Source organism: Lissotriton helveticus, chromosome 1_1 (assembly GCF_964261635.1).
Source record: "Lissotriton helveticus chromosome 1_1, aLisHel1.1, whole genome shotgun sequence".
NCBI classification, from domain to species: Eukaryota; Metazoa; Chordata; class Amphibia; order Caudata; family Salamandridae; genus Lissotriton; species Lissotriton helveticus.
In genome coordinates this window covers 229,571,977-229,582,322 of record NC_136057.1, presented here as the reverse complement: position 1 = coordinate 229,582,322, position 10,346 = coordinate 229,571,977, and the positions used below count along the sequence as shown (strand labels likewise).

General features: G+C 40.4%; 1 protein-coding gene across 1 annotated transcript; it reads left to right on the top strand.

Moving 5' to 3' along the window:
- Positions 1-5,973: 5,973 nt before the first annotated feature.
- LOC144761135 (olfactory receptor 5P80-like) lies at positions 5,974-6,933 on the top strand. The gene has a single exon (XM_078646599.1). It carries the CDS (start codon positions 5,974-5,976, stop codon positions 6,931-6,933), a length of 960 nt encoding a protein of 319 aa, XP_078502725.1.
- The last annotated feature ends 3,413 nt before the right edge of the window (positions 6,934-10,346 follow it).

The window sequence follows — 10,346 nt, the reverse complement described above, 5'->3', positions numbered from 1 at the left end:
TGCTGAAATGAATAGGGGTTAACAACACCTAATTCGCACCCTCCCTAACTAGCATATTATATTATATCTAAGAAGGTGTCTTTGGGTTTTAGTAAGGCGGCCCCATACCTCAAGGTGCTAATGGGAAGGGATCACATCATCTTCCACCAGCTCTCTGCATGCGAAGCACCATCAAGTGTGTGTCGTGTGCTCTGCGTAAGCAATATATAAAATGCGCCTAAAGCCAGATTCTGGCAGCAGCTGCATTAATGTTATGTCTAGGAAGGTGCGAAGATCAGACCTCACAACAGCACTGTGTCAAGTTATTCTTGAAGGTTTCAGCACTCACTGTACACACACAGTTTACCAAGCAATGCTGATATCAGAGCAATAACATATTATTCTCGAGTAAATCACAACGCTCTACTAGGCTGAAAGCTAAAGCAACAATTCATGTGTCGTGTGCAGAAGCAGCAAAAAAGTTAAAATGGCGTTTAAACATTTAATAAGCTCATGCTAACTTAACACAGTATATAGGCAATGAGTAACTATAAGACACCGGTGCATCCCAAAAAGTGACGTACTGTCAGTACCCCACAGACATTAGGCAAGATTTTCAGTATGTTCACCCAAGGTTAGGCATAAGAGCATTAACAGGAACCTTGCAAGAAGAACTAGAAACCCTAAGATGTTTGCCAGAAAACATTCTACTGTTGCAACCTTAAAGACTGGTCTGAAATGTCAAGCGTGCGCTGCCTCAGAGCAGCTCACTTCACTGAAGAATTAATCCTGGTCAGACATGTAGTTCTATGGTTCACAGAAGTTAGTTAGGGTAGAGACATCTCATTTAACTCTCAAAGTTTAGTTTTGTTGTGCTTTTTAATTAAGCTTCCGTTTACTCCCTTTTGATAGTATTACCAGACTCATAAATTGGGCAATTTTTGTCAGCTTCAGAACTGAGCTGAACCTTGACAATGGCACTGCTGAATCATTTTCCGACAGCCGGTGACTGGGAGCTGAACTCTGTCGGCTATGAAGTGAATCAATTAGGTTCATCAGTTCCGGGAACAAGAACGGAGTTCCAACAATTGAAAGATCTAAGGGGGATAGACTTAATGACGACCGGGCTGGGGCCCCCACCTGTGTCGAAGATAGTGATGTTGGGGCTGTTGGGCCTAACCCAAGGGTAATTAACTTCCTCTCCTGGAACATAGCGGGTCTCCAGAAAAAACGGTCTCTTCCAGAGTGGAATGAGTTTATTGGGAAGTTTAACGTCTGCCTGTTCCAGTTTGGCTCCTTTGTATAAATCAGGGTATACCACATATTTTATTTCAGCCACAAGCTCAGGAAAAGACAGCCCCTCTGGGGGACTACACATTTGAATCAACATCTCCCTCAATTGGTCTATCGTTATGCACAATCTCTTATCACAAGATATCTTACATTTGTTGATTGAAGGGCCAGTTAATGGTACAAATGTGGAGGTATTTAATGTATATGCTACAGGGTCTCCAGGTGCTCAAACATCAGCGACTATATCAGCATTGGAGCGAGAGTTATCTTGTATTTCACCTCACTCCAACATTATTGTAGCCGGGGACCTCAATTGTACATACGAACCTCTGAGCAGGGAAGACTTTCTGGGCACTAATGAGGAAGACAATAGACGAGCCATACCGATCCTCCATATAGCTCCTATTAAGAAGTTGTCGCAGAGGGACATCCAAATCAACGCCTTAACTTTAGAATATAATCTAAGAGCGGTAAACGGAAGGACACGCTCCGACCGGAGTGGGGCTAATACCTATAATAGGATAAGTTCCCCGTCCCGGATAGACTACATCTAGTTAGATGTCCGACTTTGGGGAGACCTCTTAGATATGGAAGTCAGGCACACCTTGGACAGTGATCACAATCCTTTATGTATGCACTTTAACAACAGCTGGGCACCCACCACCATTAAGCCATTTACCGCCACTTTAATGTCGTCAAAAGAGGTGTTTCCCTCTAATTGTAATCGATGCCTTAAATGACATAAGGTTTTACACCAAGAAGCTAAATTGCAGAACATAAGGGAACTCATTGATCAGAAGATCGAGGAGCTTGAACTGACCAATGGCAACCCCGAGAACGCTCACACTTTTACCTTTTCTAAATTCTCTCAAAATACAATAGCAATGTTGGGATCGTTCTTCACCCAAGAGAGTAGGGCAACAAAAGGATGTCCCCTAAGACCCTCTAACCTCTGGTATTCAGCTACATGCAGAGAAAAGAGGCAGGCACTATCTCTAGCTCTAAGGATGAAAAATGCCCTGATCATTAGAGCAGCAAGAAAGGATTATGCTAGCGCACAAGAGGTAACAAAGCGAAACTGGGAAGAGTCCCATTGGCAGGAGCCTAAATATGCCTCACAACAGAAAGACACTGTCTTGTTCTGGGAGTTAATTTATAAAGGGACTCGAAAGTGATCTGACCCAATCCCAAATTACATCACAGGGCAACAATGGCACAACCATTTTTCCAATCTATACAATGGCGATGCAGGCACCCTGTCCTCCCAGACTCAGACCTCCTTATCTACCTTCCAGGCTCCTTTACCACCTGATCTCTTCGACATTCATGAGGTAGATCTGGCAATAGAGAGTATAGCTCCTGGAAAGGATGCGGGGCCCGATGACCTGCCTGGAGATCTACTTTTGTAAGATCCAAAAGCCTGGGCCCATTTTATTCTGCTCTTAATGGACCTTATTGCTAGGGGACATGACGTTCCTGATTCAAGGAAGGGTGCGGAGGTAGTAAAAATGTACAAAAAGGGGAATAGGGAGGACCCTGCCAACTACAGGCCGATTAGCTTAATCAACGTGATACAGAAGGTGGTTGGCAGGGTGCTCCTTATGGAGGATGGGAACATCCTTTCACACTTCCAAGCAGGCATTAGACAGAAGGTGGGTAAGATGGATCAGGTGTTCAGATTCTTAAATGATACACTGGAAGACAGTGGTCATTGGGAAAGGCAGCTTATATCTGGCCTTCATTGACCTGAAGACCGCTTTTGATCTCGTCCCACAGGTCAAGCTCTGGCAGGTGCTGTACGATCTGAGTATTCCCCCTCTGATCCTTGATTTTATCAAACGCCTCCACGCGGGTAACTACGCCAAAATCAGGTGGGGCTCACAGGGCAGCTGACGAAGAGAGTCGCGGTGAATAGGGGGGTACGCCAGGGTTGCGTACTGGCCCCAACCTTGTTTTCTCTCTTTGTGAATGGGGTGGTAGACCATCTAAGAGAGGACCCAGACGATGCCCCTACCCTGGCCATAGAGAAATCTATCTCCTACCCTCCTATTCGCCAACGACACCCTCCTGATATCCTTAAGTCCGAGTGCTCTGCAAAAACTTCTAGACAGGTTCAGCCTGTTTTGCGTTTCACGGGGGCTGTCAATCAACACCAGTAACACTAAGCTAATGACACTATCCCCGTCGAAACGCTTTAGAAATAGTATCACGCTCAATGATACCCCACTTGATATAGTCGAGTCTTTTGACTATTTGGGAATTCGGGTCACCAATTCCAATGAAGTGGAGTTCCCATATGGCCAAGATGCTTCTCAACCACAAAAGGGTGTCTGGGGCAATTTTAAGAGAACAACAACTCTCTGTATGTAGGCCAGTAGCACCGGCCCTTGAAGTTTATGATGGCAAAGCACTTCCCTCGGCCCTCTTTGGGTCCGAATTATGGGGCTTCAAGAATACCACCGATCTTGTTAAGATCGGAAAACAAGTTTTTTAGAGGTTTGGTTACTCTCCCAACCTCTACTCCATTGAAGCCCCTATACCTGGATATGGGAAAACACTCTATCAGGGACATTGCTTGTCTCCGCCCCCTACTATTTTGGGCACGTATAAGAAGGACCACCGAGCTGGCCAATTGAAGTGAAAGAGTAGGCACTTACCTGAAGAAGAGGAAATCCTGATTTATTGACAAGTCAAGAAGTCATGCAAGTATCCTTTAAGGGAACAAAACAAGATCAAAATTATAATTAATAAGACGATGATAATATTGGAAAAGTAAGCAGAAAATAGCATAAATTCAAGGCATATTCTAATAACAAGAAGCAAGAAAAGCATATATCAAGAGAAAACAAAAACTAAAGAAATAGAAGAGGGGCAAAAGCCATTTTAATATTGGGTAAACACATGTAGTTTTAGATAAATGACTTCCAGGAAGAGTAGCTACAGGATGTGATAATTAAGTTGTATTTTGAAATCTTCCCTTATGCAGGGTCCCTCCTGAGCAATTGTAAAACGCTAAAGACACTGAAGGAAGAAACCAGAGAAGATGTTAGGAAGAAATCCAGTCAGACAAATACAAAACCATTGAAACCCTTTCATCAAGCATTTGCATTTGACTCGTGGGGGACATCTAGTAACCACCAGTTGAACTGCAACTCTTTGTAGAACTATTTTGATATTGGATACTATATAATATTCACTGCCCACTGCTAATCTCATCCCATAATGCGTTGCAGGGCATTTGGTTGGGAATGTTTTTTTGCCAATAACTGTGCCTGGGGTGGTCCTAAGAGGATGGGACCACCACCAAATCGTTCAATAAGATGTGCTTTTTTGTTTTCAAGGCATCTATTTGGTACTCCCCCTAGGTTAGGGAGGATACCAAAATCATCACATCTCTCACTGCTTGCTAATTTTTCAGTTTCACTTTTGTGAAAGTACTATATGCACTTTAGCATATAAAGATAGAGAATCTTAATGTATCATAACTGGCACTGTGTAGAATACCATTTGCAAATATTTTGCAATTTTTTCACAGTGCAGACAAATACACAATGTCGTCAGCTATGCTACGCAGACTATGTGTACTACGTGTAGTGCTGCTATGCAAACTATGCCCAGGCTTACTTTTATTAATCCGTGGGTGCAGTCAAACTGGTAGACAGCAAGAACAGCAATGTGAACATATTTAGGTGGGAAGCTGCACACCAATGTACTCAGTTTCTTCCATGGTCCAATTACTCAAATGTTCCAACTGTAGCGGCGTGCAAGCTTGGAGTTCTAACTTTACTACTCCTAAATGCCTTATGTGAATACCAAAAGTCGTAAAGTTACGATTTTGTCTCAGCTTAGAAGTAGTAAAGTTTGGAATCCTAACTTTACTAGTACTAAATGACTTTTGTGAATACCGAAAGTCGTAAATTTAGGATTTTGTCTCAGATTACTTGTGTGAATCGGGCCCATTGTGTTTGTGACCTTATTATAAGTGGTAGGGCCCTACTCATCACTGTTGACAAAACACTTTCCAACATCATCCAAATAGACTGGGCTACAACTCTGAATCAGATTGATATTCCCTGTGTACATAGCAGGTTTGCCTAACAGCTCAGAGTGTAAAGGAAAGCTAACTTAAAACTACTGCTTGGTGGACCCCCACTATTTTATTATGTATCCAAAGGGTAAGGTTAGAAACGCAAAAAATAGGGAAAGAACGTCAGCCCCAAAGAAAGTGGGGGTCCTACATACACCAGTAGTTCGGAAGAGAGAAGAATGGTGATTCTCTTTGGGAAAGTGTAGAATAGCAACACAGACATTTAGTAAGACACCCAGAGGAATACTCAGGAGAAGAGAATATAATCGCCCTGAAAAAATTCAATCACCCCAGGAAATGGGTAGGCCTTAACTGCAGACAAAACAATGTATCATTCATCTCACCTGAGATCGAGCATATTTGCAGTTACTGCATTATGAAGATGTATTGCTTACTTGATGCTTTGATTTAAGCTAATGTATAGTGATTTAAATGAAAAAGTTTCCCATCGATATCAATAAGCACTGTAACAGCATTTTTATCTTCAGCCCGTATGGTAACGCCTACTGCAAATAAAGATTGACATAATATACATGATTGCCATTACTCTTTAATGTTTATCTAATGTGATTTTTCTTTTTCAGGCCCTAAGGCAGTGATAAGAACTTGCCGCCATGAGACATGAAAATGAAAGCATTGTGACTGAATTCATACTTGAAGGATTCGCTTCAGACAAAGTCCTCCAAGTCCTCATTTTCATAATCTTTATCTTAATATATGCCTTAACCTTGCTGGGCAATGTAAGCATACTGATAATCATTTGCATGGCTCCCCGTCTTCATACACCTATGTACTTCTTTCTTGGCTCCCTGGCTGTTTTGGATTTTGGATTCTCTTCAACCTCATCCCCCAAGATGCTTGTTGACATGCTTGCTGAGAGGAAAGTCATCTCATTTTCTGGCTGCTTAACACAACTCTTTTTCTATGCAGGCTTTGGCAGCACTGAATTCTTCTTGTTGGCTATGATGGCATATGACCGGTATGTGGCTATATGTAACCCTTTGCTTTATACCCTTACAATGACGAAGAGCCTCACTTTCTATTTGGTAGCTGTATCATATTTTGGTGGTTTTCTGAACTCTCTGATTCATGCAGGTTGCTTTTTACAGTTATCTTTTTGTGGCCCTGATGTAATTGACCATTTCATGTGCGATTATCCTGTGCTTTTGAAGCTCTCTTGCTCTGACTTTACCATCAATGAACTGTTGCGTATTGTGTGTGCCTCTTTTGTGATGCTGATATCCCTCCTTATTGTTGTTATCTCATATGGCTATATTCTTGCTGCTGTTTTGAGGATCCGTACATCTGCAGGAAGACAAAGGGCCTTCTCAACTTGTACCTCCCACTTCATCTGTGTCTTTCTTTTCTATGGGACAATTCTCTTCATGGAAGTTCGACCCAACTCCAGCACTTCACATGAGCAGGACAAAGTGGTAGCAGTGTTCTCAACAGTTCTAATCCCTGTTCTGAACCCACTGATCTACAGCCTAAGGAATCAAGATATGAAAGAAGCATTCATAAAGATATTGAAGCCACGCCATGTTCTTTCAATAATGGATACCTCCTTGGCTTGAAAATAAGGCGGTCCAATATTTGGAGCAACTGAGCTAATAGACACTAATTCACACTTTTATTGCTACAACGCAAAGGTCAAATATATGTCTTTTAACACCGTATGTAAAACTGACATGAGAATAACACTATTTCCAGCCACACAGATAGCATGCAGCAATAACTTCACACAGGATACAATGAAGGCCACACGGCCTATTCACTGAGATGTGCCTTGCTGTATGAATATAATCCTTTAGATCTTGCTTTAGGTAAATATCATTAGTTAAAACAAATACACATGGCGAAATGTGTGGCAGAAACCATGAGTGCAGATGAGCTGAGTTTAATATGCTTTTATATATTGTAAAACATTGAAATGATGCTGTTGGAATAACAGTTTTCCTAATTCTGTTGTGATAATGTGACAGGAAGTGGTGTTTCTTTTTGGATAAATGCATATAATAAGTAACATGTTGGGTGAATGTTGAACAAGGCTCTTGTCAAGCTAAAATACATCATTTGTTGGTGATGTTGTTTTTGGAATTAAATAACATTGGTTGATGATACAATTGTTCTTGAGTGCTGGCAGCTATGGAAGCAGGATTTGTAACATATGTCATCTGGCACCTGTTTATTTACTGCAAAAGCAGGATTGGTGACAAATCCCCCTCCTGAGGCTAAGCCAGGGTAAGGCTGGAAGTTTGATATACCAGCAGGGGGGTGGTTAAGCACATGGTCTGGCTGGAAGTAAGGTAATGGGCACCCCCCTGCTCTACACAGCTGAAGACCATGTGCAGCACTGGTGGTTGGCCTTGATGTGTCGCAACTTTGAATATGATAGAAAGAAAAACAGAAGTTCACACAAAAAAATAAAGGTTAAAGTGACATCATAATCAGTTTCACTAAAAATCTAGTGTTGAAACAACACTGAAATTCAACAGTTATATTTTAGTGAACTAACTATAACTTGCAGTCACATCATGTGCTGCTTAAGACTTCAAATACTATATCACTCATAACATTTTGAAAAACATCATTGATGGCATCTCAAAAGACATCATTGATAATATCATTGATGACATCTCAAATTACAGTAAGTCCAAACGTCGATTTAAATAACTATAGTTGTTAGTACAGGATCTCCAGTGATGTCCAGCATAAAATTGGTGTCTGTACACATGTGTGTGCATAAAATGTAATAGCATGATCCCTGGAGTCAAGTGTAGATATTCATGTTACAAGTTACATGGTGCGATGTTTACTAACCAGTAAAGATGGGGGTGTAAGTAGTAAAGGCTCAGTGCAATGGACGTGGGTTGCAGAGGAATGTTTCAAGTAGGTTGTGACTTAACAGCAAAGCCTTTTGCAAACAATTTATGGGAAAAGCCTGTGAGATTTTGCTGATCAAGGATTAGCAATCAGTGGATGTATAGGTGTCCATGTTAAATAGTTGAAACACAGTGCTGATGGCAAGTTCTATGTAACAAGGACATTTTTAAGGTGTAAATGTTAATTTCCAAAGCTTCACTGATGGTATTGAGGTATTACAGATTGTAGAAGAATGTAGAATGTAAAGGTGAGGCACTTAGACATAGTTTAACTCACACTGGGGTGAAAGCATGACTCTATTTTAGGAATGCGTGTAGTGCGTTGAAGGTTGTCCATAGGTACTGGCAGATGTGTTTTGTCAGAGGAAAATGCATACCCATCAATCTCTTGACTTCAAACTGAATAAAGAAAAAAATGTTTGGGTGGGTGTTCAAGGATTAAAAACGGAGGTGACATTAACATCTGTGAAGGCATTTTGTTCGTTAGCTGGATGAATGACGTTTAAAAGAGGGAACATTCCAAAACATGCAGGTGACTTTACAGAAATTTAAAATGTCATGCGCAAGTTACAATTAGAACTTTTGAAAATCTACGGTGCTAAATTTGGCTGCAAGAAAAGCCAAATTATGTGGTGTAAAGAGCCATATTTTATGCCAATATTACCTCATTAATTATTCCCTTTAATAATATGAACACTGTCTGGGCTGAGGTTGCAAGTAATAATTTTATAATTTTATATGAACACCTACATCTAGTAATTGGCAAAGGAAAAGTGATTTATCACTATGTGGTAAAGTCTTGCTACTATAATGCAACAAGTGTAGCAGTGTTTTTATTAACTTTTAATCTGTTCTAGCTAGAAACAATTTTTTTGTTAAACTCTGCAAATAATTATGTAGATTGGGAGTGGAAGACTCTTTTTAAAGGCTATTTCGTCATCTTTTAATTTCTTATTTCAATTTTTGGTTGGTAAACTGGTACTATTGAGGCAAAATATTTTCCCAGAAAGTATTGGCATGTGTAAAAATGGCAAAATAATAAAGTAATACTATCAAAAAATCTGCCACGTTATGCTGCATATTTTGCCTTTTCTTAACTCATAATTTAGTGAACACCCCTGCATTATCTGGTGCTCTCCGGATACATAAATCTAGTGCCCTGGCTATAACTTGTTCCTTAAAGTAACTATAACCCACTCCCTCACCATGCACAGCAAATTGCTCCACATATCACATCACTCTTTACATGTTCTAAACTTTCATTGACTATGCATGATGGAGCCATGAGTTAAAGTTACTTTAGGGCACACATTATAGTTACTAGAGATAACTATAACTGGTGAATTTTGTGGTGTTCTGAGTTAAAAATGTTACTCTGCCACTGAAACGTTCACCTTACTAGATAGAACATCACTTTAACCTTTGTGTTTTTATGAGATATATATAGATATGTATATACACTGAAAGAACCATAGGTTTCAGGGGCGTTAGTTGGACATTTCATTCATACAAAACCATAGAAATCCCCCCGTTATAGTTAGTTCAGCTAACTATAACTTGCGCGCCCACAATGCACTGCTGATGACGTCACATACTGTATCAATCATGACATGGTCAGTGACATCACTCATTACATCACTGATGACATCTCAAATGACATCACTGATGACATCATCCTTGTGATATAGTCGCAGACCTCCTCTCACCCTAATATAACCTGCCCTATATACATATATGTATATATATATATATATATATATAGTACCTACTGGCAGTCATCGGTAGGTAGTTATAGTTGGTCCTAGTTTCCATAGAAAAATAATTTTGTGACTTGCCTATAACTTTGGCGTTGTTTGATCAAACTTCATGATATTTTGCCAAAAATTGTCAAGGTAGGTTCAAGTTATCATGGAAATTTTGGAGTGATCGGTGCAGTGGAGAACGAGAATTTGGGGTAAGTGAAATAAGGATGTGTTTGTAATGTTAATCCCTATAGGAACCTTTAGCTACACCTACAACCTGAACCGCTGAACCGACTCACACTAAATTTGTCTTTGAGGTAGATGTTAGTACAAGGAAGTGCCTTATGCATATTTGGTGTAAAT